Source organism: Micrasema longulum, unplaced genomic scaffold, assembly GCF_059751315.1.
Source record: "Micrasema longulum isolate JH-2025_06_02 unplaced genomic scaffold, ASM5975131v1 h1tg000020l, whole genome shotgun sequence".
NCBI lineage: Eukaryota > Metazoa > Arthropoda > Insecta > Trichoptera > Brachycentridae > Micrasema > Micrasema longulum.
Genome location: NW_028277228.1, coordinates 393,909 through 419,402, shown reverse-complemented (window position 1 = coordinate 419,402; position 25,494 = coordinate 393,909). Strand labels below are relative to the sequence as shown.

The 25,494-nt window shown below is 33.0% G+C and overlaps 3 protein-coding genes and 4 non-coding genes across 8 annotated transcripts; 2 read left to right on the top strand and 5 right to left on the bottom strand.

The window, feature by feature from the left end:
- Positions 1-457: 457 nt before the first annotated feature.
- Positions 458-1,895, bottom strand: LOC148285614 (protein lethal(2)essential for life-like). Its single transcript, XM_088243129.1, has 2 exons — positions 1,530-1,895; positions 458-920 (listed from the first exon to the last, which is right to left on the bottom strand). The coding sequence occupies exons 1-2, from the start codon at positions 1,695-1,697 to the stop codon at positions 597-599; spliced, it is 492 nt and encodes a 163-aa protein (XP_088099255.1). The 5' UTR covers positions 1,698-1,895; the 3' UTR covers positions 458-596.
- Positions 1,896-2,915: 1,020 nt separating this feature from the next.
- On the bottom strand, positions 2,916-11,620 carry LOC148285611 (uncharacterized). Its single transcript, XM_088242752.1, has 2 exons — positions 10,932-11,620; positions 2,916-3,369 (listed from the first exon to the last, which is right to left on the bottom strand). Exons 1-2 carry the CDS (start codon positions 11,460-11,462, stop codon positions 2,917-2,919), a joined length of 984 nt encoding a protein of 327 aa, XP_088098878.1. The 5' UTR covers positions 11,463-11,620; the 3' UTR covers position 2,916.
- LOC148285613 (U6 spliceosomal RNA) lies at positions 7,293-7,399 on the top strand. The gene has a single exon (XR_015825516.1). It is a non-coding gene; the product is annotated as a U6 spliceosomal RNA (small nuclear RNA).
- On the bottom strand, positions 9,259-9,365 carry LOC148285612 (U6 spliceosomal RNA). Its single transcript, XR_015825515.1, has one exon. It is a non-coding gene; the product is annotated as a U6 spliceosomal RNA (small nuclear RNA).
- A 632-nt stretch (positions 11,621-12,252) lies between the features above and the next one.
- On the bottom strand, positions 12,253-25,484 carry LOC148285608 (STAGA complex 65 subunit gamma-like). Of its 2 annotated transcripts, none has more exons than XM_088243116.1 (4): positions 22,181-25,484; positions 18,448-18,726; positions 16,538-16,775; positions 12,253-13,141 (listed from the first exon to the last, which is right to left on the bottom strand). In XM_088243116.1, exons 1-4 carry the CDS (start codon positions 22,250-22,252, stop codon positions 12,822-12,824), a joined length of 909 nt encoding a protein of 302 aa, XP_088099242.1. In that variant the 5' UTR covers positions 22,253-25,484; the 3' UTR covers positions 12,253-12,821. The 2 variants fall into 2 exon arrangements, with proteins under 2 accessions (XP_088099242.1, XP_088099247.1); XM_088243121.1 differs by lacking the exon at positions 22,181-25,484 and adding an exon at positions 19,522-22,137.
- TRNAI-UAU (transfer RNA isoleucine (anticodon UAU)) lies at positions 22,654-22,745 on the top strand. Its single transcript is given in 2 exon segments — positions 22,654-22,691; positions 22,710-22,745. It is a non-coding gene; the product is annotated as a tRNA-Ile (tRNA).
- Positions 23,126-23,198, bottom strand: TRNAM-CAU (transfer RNA methionine (anticodon CAU)). Its single transcript has one exon. It is a non-coding gene; the product is annotated as a tRNA-Met (tRNA).
- Positions 25,485-25,494: the final 10 nt, after the last annotated feature.

Genomic DNA, 25,494 nt, shown 5'->3' with positions numbered 1-25,494 from the left:
TGGTACGACTTCGAAAAAACTGCGTTTTAAAATGGCCAAATCATATAATTATCTTATTTTTCGTGCGTTTTACTAGACTGCAGCTGATTGTTAAAACATCACTCCAAAAAATATTTAAAAGTTATGATGTTAAACTTACCTGGGCCCCGATTACAATGAAAAGTTAACATTTATTTTAAATTTTATCTACAAAGTAAAATCAAGTTTTCTATATGATAAGCAGAATATGCGTACAATTTTTTCTTCTAAACATGTTCAATTATAGGTTACCGACGAAAATACTTTAAATGTTCATGCAAATATACTCATTTTCGTACATAAATATAGACAGTCGAAGATAACTCTTTGTAATCGGGGCCCAGCATATTATTGAAAATGATTATTCAGCTTTGATGGAATTAAAACACATAATAAAAATAGGACGTACATTTTGTCTACCTTAGTAAAAACACATTAATTTATATTAAAAAGGAATCGATTAACTTTATTGAAAAGAAATATAAAATATTATTTCATTTTTTTTGTAAATTACCACGTAATAAGTAAGAGGAACTTTATATAACATATGTGAAAAGATTTATGAAATACATATTACATCAAACAGTCCTGTTCTGTATTGAATGATGAGATGCAGTAGCAATTTCATGTTCAGCTGACGATATTATCGGAACAATCCTCTCTCCCTGAATCAAGATCCTCTTTTTGGGGGATACGACGATAAGCATTCCCTTGTCTGTGAAGGTGGCCTTCACGTCCTCAGCATCATGCTCCGCAGGGAGGCTGTATTTCTTGACAAACTGTCTGGATACCTTCCCCTGGCCTTCGTTTTTCTCGCAGTGGCTCCCTTCCACGATGATGTCTCCGTCCTTTACTTTGACCACGATCTCTTGAGGGAGAAATCTGTGGACATCTAATACTACCTGCCAAAAAAGTAACGAGTTTATATTTTATACCAGCTTGCCCACCGCATATTTGCATCATGCCCTCATACGAGGAAAAAAATGCCCGAGGGAGTTCTCTGTAATCTGGGTAGCCTTGGCATGTTTGTGCTAAAATAAGGTAATCCAGAAGTACCTACATATTAATATGTACTTAGTTGGATTTTGGAAAAAGGGAAGTGAATTTTTCCGTGACTGGGATTAAATTGATTGGACATAATCGATTCGTCCCAATGATAACAGAACTTCTAAAGCCAAGGCGTTTCAAGAAATTATTTTTGGAAGCCACCAGATCTGTACCTAATATATACTTTATACCAAATGAAAATTATTCTCTTATCCTTTTTATCGATGAAATTCTGACCTTTTCTGGTATTAATGTTGTTTTAAAACAAACAAACCATCAAGCCGTTTTCTCATCGCCCTACCCCTGTAGGCAGAGATGATAAACCGCCATATTACTCCGTCTTTGCATGGAGACCTCGCTTCCTCTACATTCATAAATCTGACAAAAATCCCACAAAAATACATGCACAGGTCTTTTTGCCTAGCAAAATCTATGTATACATTATAAATAATATGAAATAGTACCTGAAAGCTGCCATCTTCCACAGAAACTTTATCCGGAACATGGTTGTCAAACGTCTGTTCTACTTTCGAAAAGTGATTCCAAGGGCTGTAGTAACTGCGGTGGAACATTGGCGGGATCCTCCATGGAACCAAATCCCCATGGATGCCGAAGAGTGGAGCGATCGACATGACAGGCTTTAAGTTTCAAAGTCAGACTTTGGATCCACTTTTTCTTTGTGACCCGTGATGGCCGCGACACACAACCGTATTCGCTTTTTGTTTACTTTTATTATTGTAGCTTTGTAATTTGTGGGTATGATGAAAAAATTGCAACATTTATTTTGAATTAAGAGATTTTGTAGGATCTTCTGAATCGTCTACATAATTCTAAAATGCGGTGAAAGATGATTAATTTAAAGTCAAATTGCTCATGAATAATCAATTAATATTTACAAATGTGAAATGGGAGCAAAACAATATTACAGAAAACAAGTCAAAATAAAAAGCAGACATGCAACAATAATGCCGAGTTCAAATAGACTACTGTTTTGGTGACCATCTCAATCGATTTAATGAATTATATTAATTTGAAGGCATAAAAACTTTTATATTATATAATATATAAAAATATTATTATTGTGGACACCAATAATAATTATACTTCTAAAAAAAAAACTTTTTTGTTTTTTCTGAAAAATGTATAACTTTTATTTTACATAATTTCAAATTTTGATCGACTGACGCCGACGCGACGCATGTCAGTTCCGGGTTCGATTCCCGATTTTCGATTAAATCACAATAATCTCTTTTTGGTGCTGGAATTTACCACTATAGTCATTGTGCTCGCCGATCTAGTGTGGTGTTCACATTATTTTATGGTGTATACGCAAAATTAAGTAAAGAGTTCACTTTGATTCCAAAATTTTAAACATGTATAATTAAAAATGAAATGATTCAATCCTCGTAGGAATGAAAAAACCCCAAAGATGTTCAACATATTCTACTGCGCTATTAAGATTTTTTATAACCTTACTTCCATATATTATGACGAAGACCGCTCGTCGAGCGTCGGTATTGATTTTGCCGAGCGCCGGTTATTACTTTTAAACAAGCAAACACTTTAAATAAAATGATGGACAATTCAAGCGGGTATTTTGTGAATTTTGATTAAAACGTATAAATAATATGCAATACTGGGTACCTACAGTAATAAATATATATTTTATTAATGAAGAATAAACACATACTTATTACCGATGATTTATTTTTTCAAATGAAACAAAAACAAAAATCAGTCTTAAAAATATCATATAAATGCATAGGTAATACAGCACGTAAATAATCAATATTCATTAAGCTTTTAAACGAGGAGAACTGGAATGAGGCAGATTAACTTGGCAAAGATTCTTTATTTTGACTTGTGAACTGCTCCGGTAGCTACGATCGGCACCAACCTCTCTCCATCGCTAATCGTCTTCTTCTTAGGAGACGTGATTGTCAGCAAGCCATCCGAAGACAGGCTGGATACGACATCTTCGGGAAGATGATCCTTTGGCAAAGGGTACTTCCTTACAAAATGCCGTGACACGTAACCATGCTCGTCCTGTTTGTCTTCATGCTTCGCCTCTACAACGATCTGGTCCCCGACGGTCTTCACAGAAATCTCGTCGGGGGTGAACTGGTGGATGTCCAGACATATCTCGAACTTGTCTTTATCCGCGGTCACCCGGTGGCTGGCGTCGTGGTGACGGGACAGCGCGCCTAGGGGCCGGTAGTTGGCGAATCCTGGGTGAGACATCGGCCAGTGAGGAGCCAAATCGTCGGGATAGCCGTAATACGAGTGAATAGACATCGTCACTATACACAATGTTTATTCGTTTATTGACAGAACGGCGGACGCGTACGGTACTTGAGACTTTGACACTTAACGCAAATAACAACAGCGTCTAGCGTCGCATCTAGCCTGACCGATAACCGACACTGACAGCTGACAGTGGACGATAGCAGATGATAGCAAAAAACAAAATAATACGCATGCATTAAACATGCGCTCACTATATTACAAATAGCGACATCTTTTAACGAATAGATAAACTTGCGTAAAATCTTCGTTTTTATTTTATTTTATTTTATTTTATTTTATTTTATTTTATTTTATTTTATTTTATTTTATTTTATTTTATTTTATTTTATTTTATTTTATTTTATTTTATTTTATTTTATTTTATTTTATTTTATTTTATTTTATTTTATTTTATTTTATTTTATTTTATTTTATTTTATTTTATTTTATTTTATTTTATTTTATTTTATTTTATTTTATTTTATTTTATTTTATTTTATTTTATTTTATTTTATTTTATTTTATTAGGTAATTCAACAAAGATACGAGTATATACAGTAAAACCCATAATTTGAAAACATTTGTCGATACAAATTTACATGCATAAATATCTTCAATTATAGAATTACACAAAATGAATTTATATATTAAGATGTAATACATATTTTTAGTATATATATATATATTTTTTATACAGGGGACAATGCAATAAAAAATAAGTTTTTTGTGGGTACTTATTAAATAAGATTGATTCTTAAGAGTATCATGAAAAATGACAATTTTATTGTTTCGGCAGGATATATTATATTCCCGACACATGTGGGTATGTGGTATGTAGCATTGCTTGAAAACAAAGGAAGTTTTAATAACTATAAATTAACATCTTTCAATTTAAAAAAAAAATACAACACACTAAACCTATAAATAAATGTTTAATATTGGAACACAATTATTATTATTACTCAGAATTATAGAATTAAGCTATATTTATTGTTGTATATACATGATATAAATGTAAAATATATATTTTCAAAATATATTTTAATAAAAAACAATAAGTAGTTTTAGGTTGTTTTATTTTATTGTTTCTATAAAGGCTGCTGTTAATATTAATACTCAAAAATCAAAAGTAATGGTCTAAAGTTTTTAAACAGTATTCATTTTTCTTTTAAAAAAAACTGCTTTTAAAATCGTTAATATTGCTTTCTATTTTAAACTATAACTAATGATAATTTAAATTGGAGATTTTTAAAAGTGCTCAAAAATAAGTTTACAAAATAAGTAATGGCAAATCCATAAAAAAAAATTATTTATTATTTACTTAAATAATAATATATCATTGATCTATAACTGCTTAACTCAAATTGGACCTATTAGAAGAGAGAGATTAAAACCTTTTTTTTTAGGTGTGTTCAGTAAAATTAGGGTTTTTTAAAAAAACATTTAGGTAAATCATACTTTGAATACTCTAATTTATACAGGTGAGACTTACATTCAATTCATTGCCGATATTATTTCCAAATGTTTCTATTGCATTCTACTAGTTTCCAGAAAAGAACTCAGTCTTTGAAGAATTACCCAGAGCTTTCTAGAAGGTTCGAGTACAGAATATTCTAGACACATCTAGCAGTTCGCCCACAGATGACTCTACTTGTATAAAAGCTGAGTCTGCTGAAATTTATTCATCATTCTCATATAACTTGCCAGTCAAAACAGAAAGCATTGGAAACATATTTTTCTGCTCTTTTGTATTTTAAAAAGTTACTTGTTACTTCAAAGTGTTTTTTACCATACGAAAAATTAATTGTGAATTATTTTACAAGTCAGAGACAAATTATAAAAAAATGGCTCTTTTCCTGATTGAAAACCCATCTTCAATATTCGACCGTCACTTTGGCCAGAATATAATTCCCGAGGACATGTTGGCGATACTCTCCGGGTGCCCAACGATCACCAGAGACTGTAGAAGGCACCATATTATGGCACCGGCAACAACTCCAACAAGAAAAGGTCAAGAATCAGTAGTTTCCACCGACCATAAACAGTTTCAAGTCACGGTGAACGTGCAACAGTTCTCTCCCGAAGAGGTATCCGTGAAAACGGTTGGAAATGAAATAATCATTGAGGGAAAACACGAAGAAAAGAAAGACCAGTTTGGATCAATATCTCGACACTTTGTAAGGAGATACACTCTTCCCGAAGGTCACAGGTCCGAGGATGTGGTGTCCAGCTTGTCTCGGGATGGGACCCTGACCGTGACAGCTCCCAGGAAGGAAGCACCAGTACCGGCTAGTGAAGAAAGGGTGGTCCCAATAACCTTTACAGAAAACTCCCACAAGCCCAAGGAGGTAGCTACCAAAGAAGACACGGACAATAATTAATTTTAGAATCTGCAATTTATTTTGCATTTGTCAAATACTAGTACTTACAAAATAATTTGTTTATATTTAGGTAATTAATTTATGAAATGTTCTACCTAAAAAAAAAAACATGTATTTATAACTCTACATTATTATAAATATAATAGTTGAATCGACACTGTGATATTTAGGAAAAAAATAATAAACTATTTTCAATTTTATTGATTTGCTTACTCCTTAGCATAAGACTTACCTTTGTATAGCAGATATTAATAATAATATTTGGCTGATTTATATATGGCGCCATTTTTGTGAAAAATCACCTCAAGGGCGCTTTACAATAATTGTATACTTAAAATTACATTCTAACTAAACTAAAGTGACATATTATATTTTCTGATTTAAAGTTGAGGGGTATGATAATCTAAAGAAGTGAGATTTTAGTTGGGATCTGAACTGACTGGGACTGTCGATGATTCGTAAGTTGGTTCCCCTCTGTTCTCTGAACCAATTGCCTTCCAATTGGTTCCAGGCAGAGGGGCCGGCGGCGGCAAAAGCACGATCTCCAAGTCTAGTGTTTGGGGAGCGCCGGATTTCGACAAGTTTTCCTCTTCCTGAATCAAATTCTGACCTAAGAGTAGATTTTCTTTGACATGTATTTTCCTTAATACAAAGGTCCGATAGGTATCTTGGAGCCATTTCACGAAGGGCTTTGAATACTGTCCAGCTTGTATTTTATTCTCTCCGGGCTTTTTAACCAGTGCAGATTTTCGAGATTTCGAAGATGTGAGATGTGAGAATATTTTTTTACCCCCGTAATAAACCTTGCTGCTGCATTGAAAACAGATTGAAGTTTATTAGTTTGATATTTTGGGAGATTTGCATACGCAATTCCATCACAGTAATCTAGACGGGAAACGACATAAGCATTTACAAGAGCTTTAGTTGCGTATATAGGAATATTTCCCCGCACGGATTTGATCTGTCGGAGATGGAAGAAACCAGCACTTGATGGAAGAAACTCGGAGTTTTTTCATTTTATTCAAGATCACACTGAATCTACGAATCTGTTGCTGTAAGGTGTCCAAGTTGTTGCAGATATTATAATAATAATAGAGGTTGTTTTACTTTTGGTTGGTTGTTAAACTAGTTTTTAATTCCTTGAATTAATAATATTTCTCAAAATAATATGAATGTACGAATTCATTCAATTTATAAGAAAAGTAACAAGAATAAAAAAAGGTCAAACTAAAATACCAGTCGTTGGCTGTGTTATCATCATGAATCCCTCTTAACTTTTCAATTATTAACAAAAACTATGGTGAAATTTAGTGTAATCTTTTTTATTTGAAAATGGCATTTAGGGAGAAAGATACACAAAATTTTGTGTCAAATGTTGATTTTTATTGTGAACACAAATTAATGTTGCAACATTCATCCGTATGGACATCTGTTGGAAAAAAAGATAACTAAAATGCAACCTGGCACCCATGACACGAACCTGTTTTCAAGAATTTTCAACTCGCACGTGGAAGCATAATGCAAACGTAGCATATATACAAAATAATTTTGTGATCTGCTGTACTCGCTTCGGCAGTACATATACTAAAATTGGAACGATACAGAGAAGATTAGCATGGCCCCTGCGCAAGGATGACACGCAAAATCGTGAAGCGTTCCACATTTTTTTGTCATTCAAAAACTGATTTTTTATATTATAATAATATCATTGACTTCTTGTTTTTTATTTATAGCATTTTTTCACAATATATTCACCTTTTTTTAATTGATTTCGACATCAGCGTTATTATTATTATTATTATTATGGATAACTTATATAGCGCCATTTTCGTAATAAAATACCTCAAGGGCGCTTTACATGGTGATTCTATTATTAAATTAATTTAATTGAAGCTTTTAAATTTGTAATTTAATTAAAATAATTTATTTTGTTGTCACGTGCTACGGATTTATTCAAATGATTTAGAGAACAAGTGGGTTTTAAGTTTTTTCCGAAACATCACTTCACTTTCACAGCCTCGCACCTCTGCTGGGAGAGCATTCCATGCCATAGGGCCTGCGACCGCAAATGCGCGTTCACTAAATTTAGTGCGCTGTTTGCGTAGAGGTATAATAACTTTTCCTCTCGCCGTAGACGTAGCTGATCTAAGCGTGAGACGCCTGTCAGCTAGTTCGTCAAACCATGCATCAGATTTCCTTTTTCGAATAGTTTTCGTAGTAAATGGTGCATGTTTGTCTATCAGGTTAGATAGTACCTCATTGTACAACCCAACCAATTGATCGACGTTGTTTGAGCGACGGTCAATGTCCGGACCAATCAACGATGTCAGAAGTTCGGAATTAAAGTGTTCTAAATTTAATTTTCCCCATGGCCATAGAGAACATTATCAAAGAATGTGGATTGTGGTCGCACTGCTATGCAGATGATACGAAGATTTATTTTTATTGCAAACCAGGCGAGAGAAGTGTTCTTGTAAATTTAATTGATGGATGCATCAAGAAAATAGGAAACTGGATGGCTGAAAACAGACTAACATTAAACCCATCTAAAACTGAACAACTGTGGGTGGCTTCAGCCAGACGACAGAATTTGATCCAGGATACGGCTCTACCCAATGTAGGGAGTACCGCTTTACCCACCGTTAAACTACTGGGAGTTTTACTCAATTCTGACCTATCTCTTGACGCTCAAATTAGTAGAACGAAATGCATACGCAAAAATTTGCCGGTTGATGCCGCCCGTCAATTAATAAATGCGTTTGTAGTGTCTAGAGTCGATTATTGTAATGGTATCTATGCAGGTCTACCAATGAACAAAATGACTCGCCTACAATCTGTATTGAATGCCGCAGCGAGACTTATTTTCGGAATCTCTAAGTCCAGTCATATCTCTCCACTACTTCGGGAACTACACTGGCTACGTTTTCCACAGAGGGTCGAATACAAACTCTGTTGGCTTATGTATAAGTCACTGCACAACTCGGCTCCGGAATATCTAAGGGAACTATGCATTCCAGATGAACTAGCTGACAGGCGTCTCACGCTTAGATCAGCTACGTCTGCGGCGAGAGGAAAAGTTATTATACCTCTACGCAAACAGCGCACTAAATTTAGTGAACGCGCATTTGCGGTCGCAGGCCCTATGGCATGGAATGCTCTCCCAGCAGAGGTGCGAGGCTGTGAAAGTGAAGTGATGTTTCGGAAAAAACTTAAAACCCACTTGTTCTCTAAATCATTTGAATAAATCCGTAGCACGTGACAACAAAATAAATTATTTTAATTAAATTACAAATTTAAAAGCTTCAATTAAATTAATTTAATAATAGAATCACCATGTAAAGCGCCCTTGAGGTATTTTATTACGAAAATGGCGCTATATAAGTTATCCATAATAATAATAATAATAATAACGCTGATGTCGAAATCAATTAAAAAAAGGTGAATATATTGTGAAAAAATGCTATAAATAAAAAACAAGAAGTCAATGATATTATTATAATATAAAAAATCAGTTTTTGAATGACAAAAAAATGTGGAACGCTTCACGATTTTGCGTGTCATCCTTGCGCAGGGGCCATGCTAATCTTCTCTGTATCGTTCCAATTTTAGTATATGTACTGCCGAAGCGAGTACAGCAGATCACAAAATTATTTTGTATATATGCTACGTTTGCATTATGCTTCCACGTGCGAGTTGAAAATTCTTGAAAACAGGTTCGTGTCATGGGTGCCAGGTTGCATTTTAGTTATCTTTTTTTCCAACAGATGTCCATACGGATGAATGTTGCAACATTAATTTGTGTTCACAATAAAAATCAACATTTGACACAAAATTTTGTGTATCTTTCTCCCTAAATGCCATTTTCAAATAAAAAAGATTACACTAAATTTCACCATAGTTTTTGTTAATAATTGAAAAGTTAAGAGGGATTCATGATGATAACACAGCCAACGACTGGTATTTTAGTTTGACCTTTTTTTATTCTTGTTACTTTTCTTATAAATTGAATGAATTCGTACATTCATATTATTTTGAGAAATATTATTAATTCAAGGAATTAAAAACTAGTTTAACAACCAACCAAAAGTAAAACAACCTCTATTATTATTATAATATCTGCAACAACTTGGACACCTTACAGCAACAGATTCGTAGATTCAGTGTGATCTTGAATAAAATGAAAAAACTCCGAGTTTCTTCCATCAAGTGCTGGTTTCTTCCATCTCCGACAGATCAAATCCGTGCGGGGAAATATTCCTATATACGCAACTAAAGCTCTTGTAAATGCTTATGTCGTTTCCCGTCTAGATTACTGTGATGGAATTGCGTATGCAAATCTCCCAAAATATCAAACTAATAAACTTCAATCTGTTTTCAATGCAGCAGCAAGGTTTATTACGGGGGTAAAAAAATATTCTCACATCTCACATCTTCGAAATCTCGAAAATCTGCACTGGTTAAAAAGCCCGGAGAGAATAAAATACAAGCTGGACAGTATTCAAAGCCCTTCGTGAAATGGCTCCAAGATACCTATCGGACCTTTGTATTAAGGAAAATACATGTCAAAGAAAATCTACTCTTAGGTCAGAATTTGATTCAGGAAGAGGAAAACTTGTCGAAATCCGGCGCTCCCCAAACACTAGACTTGGAGATCGTGCTTTTGCCGCCGCCGGCCCCTCTGCCTGGAACCAATTGGAAGGCAATTGGTTCAGAGAACAGAGGGGAACCAACTTACGAATCATCGACAGTCCCAGTCAGTTCAGATCCCAACTAAAATCTCACTTCTTTAGATTATCATACCCCTCAACTTTAAATCAGAAAATATAATATGTCACTTTAGTTTAGTTAGAATGTAATTTTAAGTATACAATTATTGTAAAGCGCCCTTGAGGTGATTTTTCACAAAAATGGCGCCATATATAAATCAGCCAAATATTATTATTAATATCTGCTATACAAAGGTAAGTCTTATGCTAAGGAGTAAGCAAATCAATAAAATTGAAAATAGTTTATTATTTTTTTCCTAAATATCACAGTGTCGATTCAACTATTATATTTATAATAATGTAGAGTTATAAATACATGTTTTTTTTTTTAGGTAGAACATTTCATAAATTAATTACCTAAATATAAACAAATTATTTTGTAAGTACTAGTATTTGACAAATGCAAAATAAATTGGAGATTCTAAAATTAATTATTGTCCGTGTCTTCTTTGGTAGCTACCTCCTTGGGCTTGTGGGAGTTTTCTGTAAAGGTTATTGGGACCACCCTTTCTTCACTAGCCGGTACTGGTGCTTCCTTCCTGGGAGCTGTCACGGTCAGGGTCCCATCCCGAGACAAGCTGGACACCACATCCTCGGACCTGTGACCTTCGGGAAGAGTGTATCTCCTTACAAAGTGTCGAGATATTGATCCAAACTGGTCTTTCTTTTCTTCGTGTTTTCCCTCAATGATTATTTCATTTCCAACCGTTTTCACGGATACCTCTTCGGGAGAGAACTGTTGCACGTTCACCGTGACTTGAAACTGTTTATGGTCGGTGGAAACTACTGATTCTTGACCTTTTCTTGTTGGAGTTGTTGCCGGTGCCATAATATGGTGCCTTCTACAGTCTCTGGTGATCGTTGGGCACCCGGAGAGTATCGCCAACATGTCCTCGGGAATTATATTCTGGCCAAAGTGACGGTCGAATATTGAAGATGGGTTTTCAATCAGGAAAAGAGCCATTTTTTTATAATTTGTCTCTGACTTGTAAAATAATTCACAATTAATTTTTCGTATGGTAAAAAACACTTTGAAGTAACAAGTAACTTTTTAAAATACAAAAGAGCAGAAAAATATGTTTCCAATGCTTTCTGTTTTGACTGGCAAGTTATATGAGAATGATGAATAAATTTCAGCAGACTCAGCTTTTATACAAGTAGAGTCATCTGTGGGCGAACTGCTAGATGTGTCTAGAATATTCTGTACTCGAACCTTCTAGAAAGCTCTGGGTAATTCTTCAAAGACTGAGTTCTTTTCTGGAAACTAGTAGAATGCAATAGAAACATTTGGAAATAATATCGGCAATGAATTGAATGTAAGTCTCACCTGTATAAATTAGAGTATTCAAAGTATGATTTACCTAAATGTTTTTTTAAAAAACCCTAATTTTACTGAACACACCTAAAAAAAAAGGTTTTAATCTCTCTCTTCTAATAGGTCCAATTTGAGTTAAGCAGTTATAGATTGCTGTCAATGATATATTATTATTTAAGTAAAATATTTTTTTTTTTTATGGATTTGCCATTACTTATTTCGTAAACTTATTTTTGAGCACTTTAAAAATCTCCAATTTAAATTATCATAAGTTATAGTCTAAAATAGAAAGCAATATTAACGATTTTAAAAGCAGTTTTTTTTTAAAGATAAATGAATACTGTTTAAAAACTTTAGACCATTACTTTTGATTTTTGAGTATTAATATTAACAGCAGCCTTTATAGAAACAATAAAATAAAACAACCTAAAACTACTTATTGTTTTTTATTAAAATATATTTTGAAAATATATATTTTACATTTATATCATGTATATACAACAATAAATATAGCTTAATTCTATAATTCTGAGTAATAATAATAATTGTGTTCCAATATTAAACAGTGATTTTATGAGCTATCTTCACCGTTTCAAGCTCTTAAAAATCAATAACTGTCCATGTGAGGATGAGACATCCCAAGATGTCCCTCATTTGCTGAAGCATTGTCCCTTTTTCAGCTTAGAGCTAATGCAGCTAGAGGCGCGATGTAGAAGTCTGAATGAGGGACCTGGGAGATATCATAACCCTAATATCATACTCGGTGAAAATATAGATTGAGGTAAATAAAAAAAGGACACAAAATGCCAAACACTGTCAAAGTGGAACAGAAGGTCTGACGATGTCTGTCAATAGTTCTCCTGAATGATGGTTCTGTGGTTTCCTCTTCAATTAGTAAATGCGGAGAAGTTCCCACCAGATCCTCACACAGCAGTAAGAGCACTAATATTAAACTGGTGTGTGGTGTACAAATACAGTGTTTTGTTTATAATGTATCATTAGAATTGACTAAGTTACATTCCCGCTAGAGGTTGCCGGGCTACTCTCGTCCAGCTGTAATTCCAGGTGCATCGGGAGTCTCGGTAGTAGGTCGGCACTCTCTAGCGAGTGGAGCATCCGGTACCCGGGCCCCAGGGTACCCTCGCCCAGGGCCTCTAGGGACGCGGGGAAATGCAGCTCGGGAACCTCTTCAGGCGCGGGGCACGGCTCGCACTGCTTTAGCCTGTGCAGCGCTCGCTGGCGGGCCCCCAACACTCGCTCGTTGTACCACTCGTGGATGCCCACCACGCCCAGTTCGGCGAGGGTTTTACTGATCAAGTCGGGGAAACCTAGAAATAAAGGGAAATGAACTATTTAACTATACCAGAATCTCTTTTTGCATGGGGATTCGTTCCACGCGATACAATGTAAAAAAAGTATACCAAAAAAAAGAACTATGGTGGAAAGGTTTCCTTGTACGGGGTTTTTCAATAGCAACGCTTGATATTTGACAATAGCTCATGACAAAGCAGAGATACTGACAGGTGTAATCTTTGATCGGCGTACTCAGTTAGTTTTTACATTTCACTATGGAACGCTACACAATTCAACAACCCGTTAAAATTGATAAATTCGAAATTGTTGGCCGAAATTGGCCACCGCGATTGTGTGATTTAACAATATTGATGTTTTTGTTGATATTTCTTGATAAAACTCCATAGTTAATGATTATGATAAAATTATAAATAAACTTATCAATGAAACTTCTTGGTTTAGTTTTACTTTTTATTATTTTGACCAACGAGCGCTTTCGCCTAAGTAGGCATCTTCAAGACTGGTGAATTTTTTACAACGTTTACAGCTTTTATACTATTCTTAACATATTTTGGAAACAAGATCAAATAAGTATTTTAACAGGGGACAGAAAACATAAATATTTACAACTAGTTTACAGTTCATTTTTAGGAGTTTTTGGACCGAAATTGGGATTAAGCTTTTATTATTTAAAAGGTGGGAAAAGAATAAAAAGTAAAACTAAACCAAGAAGTTTCATTGATAAGTGAGATTTGACACCGATGATTTTTTTGTGGGGCTAGGTGAAATCTCAAGTCTTTGCTGACAAACCACAGACGATTGCCGCCCTAGAGGTCAACGTCAAATGTGTCACTGGCGAAATTCATCCACTTTTATGTGATATGGTCATCTAAAATTAGACCTTCAGAATTCAAGAGATCAAATAAAACCGCGGCAGCCATTTAGCTGATATATTTTTTTTTAAATAATGTAGTTTTTATAATAAAAATAAAAAATGGCAATTTCTATTACTTAATTTGTTTTGTTACATTTCGAAAATCAAGTGTTACCATTGAAAAACCCTATATGAAAATCATTTCAGGATTTAAAAAAATTAATTGTTTACCATTTATTGTACCTTAATTTTATTAAAATATATGGCATCATCACCATCATTCTCTTTCTACACCAAATGGTGCACAGGGCACTGCATTGGTACACAAATCGCAATGTATCTTGATCATTTTTGTTACATGAAGGTAAGATGATCAGACTTACGCTTCAGGTGCCAGTCCAGTTACTATGAAATATTCTAGAGTAAAAACACCTTTTTAAACAAATATTTGATGTCAACCATGTCAGGAATCGAACCCGAGACCTCTTGCTTGGTAGGCAAACGCACTGGCTGACTAATAGAATATATAACATGAAAACAAAATTGCAGCAAAGATTATTCACTATCACTATCATGTATTATACGATCAGTAAAAAAGCGATGTAGGTAATTCTAAAAATTTATTTTATAATTTTGTTACTATTAGGCATTGTTACATTAACGTTATTTTATTAATTAAATTTAAATTTTGTACTTATTTCAAAACCGTTTAAACAAAAATTTCAAAATGTGTTCTGGTGTACGCATTTATTTTGCCATATATTACAACAGAGATGGAGAATATTTTTGAGAAGGGAATATTGATTGTCCAGTCAGAAAATAGTTGTGCAGTTTCATTAAAAAATTTCCTCTCTGATCTGATTCATAGCTTTTATAAATTTATGCATATTTTTTTAATTAGTTAAAAATCAGACATTTCACATTCAACGGGACAAACAGCACGTATTACCTTACCGCGCCATACTACGTACGCAATGTTTGTTAGAAGAGCATTCAGCAGGAATGACGTGTGACGCCAACTGCATGACGTTTTGTGTGTGCTCCTTTTAAAAATTGAAAACGGTTTTTTTTTATACATTGACAGTTATATCATTAAAATTGTCAAAATTCTAAATATTAAATATATTTTTAATGTTATTCTGGATTTTTTAAAATACCCTATTGCAAAATAGAACAAAAAAAATTGTGGCGATGAATTTCTTCAAAGATATTACAAATGTCTTACTAACATTGCATATGTATTGCCAATCTACGCAATCATCAAACATCAGTTGGAAAAAAATATTTTAGATGAACATTCAAATACTTATTTTCGCTGACTAATAAACTTTCGATATGTAAGTCTTGTTCATAATTTATTATTACAGCTTTAATTTTTAAACCAAACACTTATTTTGTAAATACTCGAAGTAACAAGTTAGAACATTCATAAATAAATATAGAAAAGTATTTGCAGAAATGAACATGTGTACAAATATAACAATTATTTCAAAATCAAGTTTACTCAGTACATTACAAAAGTTACAATAAGATAAATGTGCGTTTTTATAATGTGTTTAGCAGGTGATAAAAATTAGTAAAGTGCTCCAGTCAATTTGACATACTAATATTTTTTTTAATTTAAAACAGTTTAAAATTAGAAGATGGGTGATTTTAATTTATTTTTATTAAATTTTATCGATAATCAATGTTTTTAATTGATATTTTTTTCCCGATATAATATAAAATTACACAAGTGCTTTTATATCTTGAAAAAGATATTTGCCATTATATTGAAATACCATTATATGAAGGGCACAGGGAAAAAACTGGCTCATAGGATTTTTTCCATTTTTGAGATATTAATGTTTTTTTTTTCTCCCGAATGGGTTTAATAGAATGGAATATTTAAAAATAACAAAATATGGCTTTTTGTCTTATAAATCATAAGAAAAAAATATGGAGACACGACTAGAAAGTGCCTTTTTCAATTTAAAGCAGACATTTTTGTTATTTTTTTATGCGATTGTAATATACGTGAAAATATATTGTACCTTGATTGAAAACCTATTTTATTTAACATGAATACAATAAAAAAAAATTATTCCTTTTTTTCTCTCCTGCAAAATTTATTATTTCGTCTTGTTCATAGAACAACGACGAATGTCCAAAAAATGCGACACTGACTTTCTTTTATATTCGATCTTTAAAAGGTTATAGAAAGGCTTTATATTCCAGCTTTGAAAAAAATTTCATATATATAACTAACCCAAGTGTCAAATTATAAAATTTTGTACTTTTTGTGGTAGTAAAATAGTGTTTGAAAAAATCACATGTGTCATTCTACGATTATGACGATTTGTTAATGAAATAGTTTTTGCCGTGTACTAGTCCAACTTTAAAGAATGTTTTTACAGAGATTTCTGTATATTTGTCACTCTGTCATATTTTGAATAAATAATTACACTAATCGGAATTATTTAACTTTAAACTGGGACCCTTAGTTGGTGATCTTTCCTTTGAATGAACATTTTTAATCGCTACATAGTTCTCAAGTAAAAAAACAAATCAATCAAACCGGACGGTTTATTAGATGCCTCTCTATCGGCGATGGTCCTCATGGTGGAGGTGAACTGCGTCAGAAAGTGGTCGGCTGCGTCGGCCATGGTCTCCAGCACGGAGCGTGAGGCGGATAGGGACACTGGGTGACTGGCCAGCTCGAGGGCGGCTACCTGAAGCAGGGTGCGGCGGCAGTCTGCAGAGCTGGCGCAGCCCGCGAAAGGAGGACCGGAGCCCCGTGACCATGGACAGTACTCCTGATGTTTAATAATGATTTATTATTAGCATATTTGAACTAAACTCTTGTCCGTATAGTTAACAGTTATATTCATTCAATCTTTACCGTTTCTTTTATCAATACAAATACACCAGAATCTCTTTTTACAGTTTTAAAATAACACAATACAAAAAATTTCATTCAGAAAATTTTGAACATTAATTTAACAATGCCCGATAGTAATATAATTATACTATTTATTATTGTAATGCCCTACATTGCTTTTTTACTTACTCGGCGCATAATATTGTGGGGTAATTACTACAACTAGGTAACTTCAAAACTTAATCACTAAAAACACATCTTTGCATCGTCCTCCATGAATTGTCAAAACAGAAACAGTCATGATAAATTCAAATCATATTAAGATGCAAGACTTGCCTATTTGTAGCATTTATGAAGGATAAAAACAATTTTATCGATAGTCCATATCTCTTGGAGCGTATTTCAATCAATTGTCCCATAAAGTCAACATGACAAGTTCATTTTTTTATAATTCATTGCCCAAAAAAAATTATGTTCAAAACTCGTTTATTTATCGTAGCTGCTCCAAATTTAATTTACTTTGTCCCCATTTAGACATTTTTAATACAAAATTTTGTGACTTCAAAAAAAAACTTTTTGAAACACTGTAAAATGAAACATTTGTCAGTGTGTAATAAGGTTATGTTCCTTTAATTATATTTATTTTATTATAATATCAAAATTTTGAATTGGTCAACTATATTATGAAAATCCCTCTCCACTCTATTTCCTCACCCCTTAACCTTCTTACGAGCTCTTTTTTTTCTCATGTCTTATATAATATATTCTCTCATTATATTTGTGAAAAACTTAAACTGGATGTATTTACTATTTTTTATATTTTGTATTCTTATATAACAACTGTTGTTTTTCCTTAATAAATAAATATAAAATAAAAATACAAAGATATGATTTTAGTGGTTAATTGAAAAATGCTGATTTTGAAGTTACCTAGTTAAAGTAATTAGTGAATAATCTTTGTTGCGATTAAAGTATTTTTGTCATTATTTTTTTTTTAAAATAAGACATGATTAATTACAAATGAAACCTTAAGTTTGTAAATAACAAGGCAATGTATTGTCAAAACTGCTAGGCTTATAAATTCAAAAATAAGTATTTTATTATAATCTATTGATTAATAATGTTCCAAAAGGTTAGCGTTCAAACATTAAAAAAATAGTACTATACTGAATGATGATGTTCAGTGGTTTCTTTATTTTTTTTTATTTGTTACTATCAAACTAAGCCAAAAAATATTTTTATGTAGCGTATTCTCATTGCTATGATTTTTTAAAAGTTTTGTAATATTGAAATTAGTCCGCCCGTGACTTCACCAGTTCTGGTCCGTGAGTTGTCGTGACATTTAAAAGTAAAGCCCCGTGGCTATCAAAATATACTAAACGCTAAAAAAAATGGCTTCCCTGAAATCGGATATCTATTACAATATACACCAACGCTGTAATTGATTGGTTGATTCGCAAGAACTTGTGACGTCATTTAACGAAGTTGATTTTTATTGCATACATTTTGGAGAAACTTTTGCGTACAATTAAATGCTCTAATTTTTACCGCATACAAAAAAACATTTTTTATATCCAATTTCTCGTGACACTGAACTTCCTCATTACCTTTTCTATGAATCGCAGGGGTGGTTTGGCCTCATGCTGGAGTGGCCAGTCAGACTGGTCGACGGGCAGAGGTTCCATCTTGGTCTCCATCCCGGAGCCGCTGTCCAGCCCTACCGCAGCCTCCGACTGGGCGCCTTCTAGCAGGCGAGTGTTCTCCATCAGCATGGCCGCCCTGAGGGTCACGGAGTCCAGGGGCAGCGTGACTAGGGCGCCCGGGGGGCGCTCCGGGGTCCATGTGGACTGAGTGAACGCTAACTCGATCAGAGGCAAGAAGTTCACCTAAAGAAAAAAGCAAATTGTAATATTCATAAAACTCCATAAGTCAAGAAAAGTTATTATACTTCTACGCAAACAGCGCACTAAATTCGGCGACTGCGCATTTGCGGTCACAGGCCCTACGGCATGGAATGCTCTCCCAGCAGAGGTGCGAAACTGTGAGAGTGAAATGATGTTTCGGAAAAAACTTAAAACCCACTTGTTCTCTAAATCATTTGAATAAATCCTTAGCATGTGGTGACAAAGTACATTGTTTTTTATAAATTAAAAATGTTAAAATTAAATTTATATCTTTATAAAATCACTTTGTAAAGCACCCTTGAGGTATTATATTACGAAAATGGCGCTATATAAGTTATCCATAATAGTTATAAAAAAATTAGAGATCCTTTTTTGCTTCACAAAAGTGAATGCTCATCAACAAAATAAGACCTGATAATCAAAGGTAAATAGGTGAAGCTTTTGCATATATTTATTCTAAGTTTACTGTTTTGTTTCCATATTACGATATGTATCATTACATACACTTAGTGTTACCAGGTGATCATTTTAAAAATAAGGATTTTCTTTAAAAAAAGAGGCTTATACAATTACAAGATTTTTTTAATTTACTTAATTTTAATCATTATATTTAGCCGTCCTGCTAATATTTCCAAGAAGTTTTTGGTTATTCAACAAATATATATGAGTCTTTATATGACATGTTTTCAAAATTATATTAGTTAAAAATCAACACTTTTACTGACTCCACACTGCCTGTTTAAGTGTTATGTGCACTTGTACAAAAGTAAAACTCACAGATCTCGAACAGTTTCGAGAAGCATTCAATGGTTTTAGCAGTTTTGAAGTAAATTGTCCACTGCCGATGCAACTTCAAATCATAATATTTGTCATCAAGATCACCATCTTTTTGTAATTTAAGAAATGAAATCAGGTTGATGATTGATGATTTAGTTTCACATAGTCAATCTCTTATCCTGTGGCGCTCAAGAACTCAATACATGGAACTGAGAAGTCATATTTAAGGTTTTTGTTTTCTTTCAGCACAGTCATCCACTCGAAACATTTGAAATATTTCAATGGCTTTATCCGTTGTAGCAAATAATCATCACAAGCCTTGTTAAATAAGCAAAAGAAGGTCATACAGTAAGTAAGGTAGGACTCCTGTCCTCCTGGACAAGGACATGTCCCGCTTTAAGATACCATCTAGCAACCATTCATATGCTTTAACCATTTCCAATAATCATGTGTTCATTGTACTATACGACATTTCTTAGGCATCCAGATGTTTACTAACTGAGATGGATATGTTCTCATCATCACTATGGCAGCATCATCTGCATGGCATGTGATGTTAATGATCTTATCTCCCTTAGTAGATTCACTACTTTTTTTATTCTTAAAAGCGTTTTTTTATAAATATTTATTCTGCTTGTGTAGGAAAAGGTTTTAGGCGTATATATTGTTGTTGTATATTTAGTTATAAAGGTGCTAAACTTGCTTTGTTTCTTTGTTGTTCTCAATATGTGTTATTTTCTAAATGCTAATATTATTTATGTCTTGAATTGAGTTGTTGTAACTCCTGGGAATGTAATTCAACGTATTATACTTTTAAAATACTTTGTGTTTTATGATTTAAAAATATAAAAAAATGCTGCAATACTATAAATAATTATTTTGTAATATTTTCATAATAATTACAAAACAAACAAACAAACAAACCATCACGCCGTTTCCCTGCAGGGGTAGGCAGAGAGGATAGAACGCCATATCACTCTATCTTTGCAAACAGACCTCGCTTCCTCTACATTCATACATCTTCTCATGCATGCACGCCGATTATTCCTATATTTGATATGTCCATCTTCAAGTATTTGATGGCTCAAATATTATTTTAACCCGGGCAAACTGCCCAGCTGAGCATAACCTAGATGTTGTAAAAACGACTTGATCGTGCCATGTCTTTCTCGGCCTTCCTTGTTTTCTGCATCCATCAACATTCGCATCGTAGATCCCTTTAGCCGTTCTTTCGTTGTCCATTCGCTCTACATGTCCAAACCAATGCAGCACCCCTTTCTTGATTCTGTCGATAATGCATATCTCAGCCTTACACAGTTCACGGATCTCGACATTTGTGCACCTATCATACATCGTTTTACCACACATTCGCCTAAAGGATCGCATTTCGACAGCATTTAACCTACTTTCATAATCATTTTTTCAATTCCATACTTCGCTCCCATACATTAGAGTTGGCACTAGAACTCTATTGTGAACTGCTAGTTTAGCCTCCTGCGATAAACATTTGTTTGCCAAAGTAGATTTCAGTGCACCGTTCACCCTGTTCCCGGAACTCACCCTTCTTTCAATATCTTTCTCGGTCTTTCCATACCTAGTAAACATACTTCCCAGATACACAAATTCTTCTACCTGATTTAGAATATCTCCATTTACACTGATCTCACATTTAGTTATATTTTCATCCCTTTCAAAAACCATAACTTTTGATTTATCAACATTCATAAGCAAATCGCTTTTCTTGCATACATCGTAGACTTTTGTTACCAAGAATTGCATGTCTTCTTTGCTGCTAGCAAGAAGCACGGCATCATCTGCATACAGAAGACAGTTAACAGTTATACCACTCATTTTTGCTCCCATTCTTAAATCTTTCATACAGTTATCGATGTATATGTTGAATAACCATGGTGACATTACACATCCCTGTTTGACTCCTTTAGGAACGTTAAACCATGATGTAAATGACCCATTCACCTTCACACATGCTCTCCTGTCCTTGTACAGAGACGCAATAGCCCTTGTCAGGTTACCATTCACTCCATACTTTGATAAAACCTTCCACAATTTCTCTCTGTCAACTCTATCAAATGCCTTGTGAAGATCGACAAATGCGCAGAGCAAATATTTGATCCATACATCCTCTTCCATTTATAAATCCACTTTGTATGTCCCACACTCTATCTTTAGTCACTTTTCTTACTCTCTCAATCAGTATTCTACCATAAATCTTTCCAACAGCGCTCAAAAGGCTGATAACCATTGAAATCCATTCATAATCATTTATATGGTTAGTGAAACCTATGTATAACTATGATTTTGTCAAATTAGCCTTATAAGTAAACACCACTATGTGACACTGAACTGAACAAAAAGTAATTACTTAAACCTAAACAAGAAGCCACATATTCCATCTATCTATTATTCATGTTTCCATAGTCTAAAGCTTGTTTATTGTGGATTCAGACCATGTGTACATTCAGATATAGGTACAGCAAACCTAACCACAAACTTCAAAGACTGACAAACGCGCGGTTACGAAAGGAAAGTAAGAATATTTTTTTAAATTTCGTTAATTTAATATTATCTTCATAATAACTAATATTCAACATAAAATTCAGAGTGTAAATTTTGTAATAAAAAGTTTATTAGATGTTACCTTTGGTGAATAGACATACTGGCCATCAGATATGTCTTCAATTTCTCCCCAATGTTTTGTGTGGCTAAACATAATAATTTTAAGCGAAATTCAATTCAGTTTACAGCAAAAAGCTGAACTAATGTCTTCCAAACATTATAAATAATTAACTTCGTTTTACTAACACTTAAATTCAAATAAGGTTTTAAAGAGTGTGAATAAATAAAAATAAAATAAAATGTCACAGCGGCCTTCGTACTGTTTGTACAATTAAAACTTAGAACTTTTGATGTACATTTATTTTTTGTGACAATCCCACGACTTGTTTTGAATTTTGACAGAATTGTTCGATTTTGAGGTTAGCAATGTTGGGCATTTTCTATTATGTACTAATATTTATGTGTTTGTGTATCTATATTTACACATTTTCATTAAATTTTATCTCAAAATGGGCTCATATTATCTATTGAGTTATTTTGACGACCCGACCATCGTCCCCAGTGGCGCAATTGGTTAGCGCACGGTACTTATAAGACAGTAGTCGTGAGCGATGCCGGGGTTGTGAGTTCGAGCCTCACCTGGGGAATTGTTTTTGCGTTTTTTATTTTTTACACTAGTTATTTCAGAAAAAAACAAATTTATTTTAGATGTTAAGTCATTTTTGACAAGCCTATGGTCGTATATTATGTTTTTCCCGATCTACATACGATAAATGATCAGCTGTTAAGTACGAGTATTATTTCAATAAAACAAATGTATAAAAGGAATATCATTGTACAGAGAGGAATAAAGAAATTAAAGTTCATTAAATTACAAAAACAATATTCCGATAAAAGAAGAATCTAAAAGAAATCATCGGTTGTAATATTTACGGGCTTTACAGAAAAAACCATGCATATTTTTAAAAACTTCGTATTTTTTATAATCTTAAAATTTTCTTTACAAATTATGTATTTTAAAAAAATATGCCCCGAGTGAGGATCGAACTCACGACCTTTAGATTATGAGACTTATGCGCTGCCTACTGCGCTACCGAGGCTCGCAAGTCATCAGAAATGTTACTTTTAAAAATAAATAATACGTATAAAAATAATAATTCAACGTAAATTATTATTATGAATAACTCATATAGCGCCATTTTAGCGGAACTTTACAAATTTTATTCTAAGCAATATTGGATTAATAAATAGTAAAAAATTGAATAAAACAATTGGATTTTTTCAAATTTATATTTTCATTTCCAATAATATTTTTAAATTGTAACAAACTAATAGACACTTAAAATACCAATTTTGTTGATTGAGAAATATTTCAAGAGAGATGGTGAATTTCTTTGAATTTTAAGAAGCAAATTATCATTTTATGCATGGATTTTTACTCACTCCCAAAATGCAGATTGTATGTATTAACTGCACATTTTACATTGAATTCGTATAATCAATATAATTATTCTTCTATTTAATGTCCTTGGAACCCTTACCTCCCTTCATTTTATTGTTTTTTTATTTCTATTCCTTGGTTTTTCTTTCTGTCTCCTTCCTAATTCATTACCCGATTCCACATTCCTCGTCCATTAATATGTATAACATAACATACTTTTTTAAAAGTTAATATGTATAAGCCTATCTCCCATTAAAAAAAACAGCTGATATTTTGAGTTGATTTGGTTTTTTCATGTACCTAAGTATGTATCTTTTGATAAATATTTTCTTTTTTAGTACGAATTTTCAAACAACTCTTCTTTTGACCAATCTGTTTTTTGGTTGGCCGGAAAATATTGCTTTTAACAATAAATCCACGGAAGTACTTATTCTTTTTACTTGAGGATTTAAAGAAATAAATCAATTTTATTAATTATTTCAATTAGTGTCCCGCAGAATCTGAATGGTTGGCGTGTATCTCCAGGTAAAAGGATTTTGTAAATTGTGGTTAAATTAAATAAGCACAATGTATATATAATTTTAAAGATATAACTATTTTGCAATATTGAAACATAATAATTAAAAGAAAATAAACATTTTTATCTAAAAATATTTTCAATTTATGCGAATTAATGGAGATACTGTACTATTATTCTGGAAAAAGGTGAAAATTTATCTGTTATCAAGAACATGAAAGAGCATTGTTGTTCTATTTTATATGAAACAGATTCAAAAATGTTATTAGTCATATATCTATGGGTGGGGGATCAATCACGTAAGTCAAAATGCCTTACTTTTCAGGAGACAGTTTTTTGTGTCATAAGTTTGAACATTGCGGGAGTCAAATCTAACATTGAAAGAATGTCCTTTTATTTCTCAATACTTATAGGAATTGGATTATTGCTTATAATCAGGAATAAATAGTTAGGTGATAACTCTTCAATGTTACGTCGTTTAAGGCATAAAGTTAGAAAAGGTTTTCTTCTTCAAGAAAACTTTTTTTGTAGTGGATAACTAATAAATTTATTTTATGTAATAAAGTACATTGATAATAATATTATCAATGTTATCCTTAGTAACATTATTTGACTTGCGTGTTTTGTAACACATGTGAACAAGTTGCATCTAAGATGAGCAAATAAAAAAAAAAATTAAACATTGACTTATGCGATTGTTCCTCTGCCCATAGATATTATCTCATCATCAGAATACATATCCTGAATTTCTGACATAAATTAATGTGTTGCTAATTCAGTGAGTAGATTATTATAAAACATTGTACAATTAGGTGGGATGTATGCTAGTAAATCCATCATATACCTTTTTTTAGAATGGGTCTTCTGGAATTATAAAGGTATAATAAACTCTGGTGGACATTTGATAGATCACTTAAATCGCCCAAAAATATAATTATTAACCCCAAACTCCGCATCATTGGGCAAGTAAGAGTGTTCAGGCACTAAATTTTTGTGATCAATAGTTTCTATAGAAGTATTAGTATCCTGAAGAAATTTCATCAGTGATAGGGTAACTATTATATTTCTATTTTGTCCAGTACATGAATCCGAATACATAATGATGTGTTCCTGAGATGAAGTATTTTCTTCAATGTGTTTTATCAAAACTGATGCCACACACACCTTCTGTTTCATCCTAAGTATACAACATGTATCCCCCTCCATTATTAAAACAATGAATGCCAGTTATAAACGAAGATGTTGTTTGTAATATGCAAATGATATTGTAAACTTTGGAAATGGTAGGGCATTTTGGAAATATTTCACTTTTATTTTGACATAAATGACGACGACTGGTAGTGTATAACAGAAAACGCCTTTGTAATCGAGAATTTTTTGATTATGGACGTAATTGGACACTGACAAAAAATTATTTACACATTCAATTAGTTATGAA

What these genes read in the sequence shown, in the direction of transcription:
- LOC148285614 (XM_088243129.1), bottom strand. Translation starts at nt 1,697, where the DNA reads ATGTCGATCGCTCCACTCTTCGGCATCCATGGGGATTTGGTTCCATGG. An exon ending in TGGAAGATGGCAGCTTTCAG is followed by an intron (nt 921 to 1,529) that starts GTACTATTTCAT and finishes CTTTTTTGGCAG; the next exon opens with GTAGTATTAGATGTCCACAG.
- LOC148285611 (XM_088242752.1), bottom strand. Translation starts at nt 11,462, where the DNA reads ATGGCTCTTTTCCTGATTGAAAACCCATCTTCAATATTCGACCGTCAC. An exon ending in CCAAAGAAGACACGGACAAT is followed by an intron (nt 3,370 to 10,931) that starts AATTAATTTTAG and finishes TAAACATTGTGT; the next exon opens with ATAGTGACGATGTCTATTCA.
- LOC148285608 (XM_088243116.1), bottom strand. Translation starts at nt 22,252, where the DNA reads ATGTTTAGCCACACAAAACATTGGGGAGAAATTGAAGACATATCTGAT. An exon ending in AGTATGTCTATTCACCAAAG is followed by an intron (nt 18,727 to 22,180) that starts GTAACATCTAAT and finishes TTTTTTCTTTAG; the next exon opens with GTGAACTTCTTGCCTCTGAT. An exon ending in GGCATCTAATAAACCGTCCG is followed by an intron (nt 13,142 to 16,537) that starts GTTTGATTGATT and finishes CTTTATTTCTAG; the next exon opens with GTTTCCCCGACTTGATCAGT.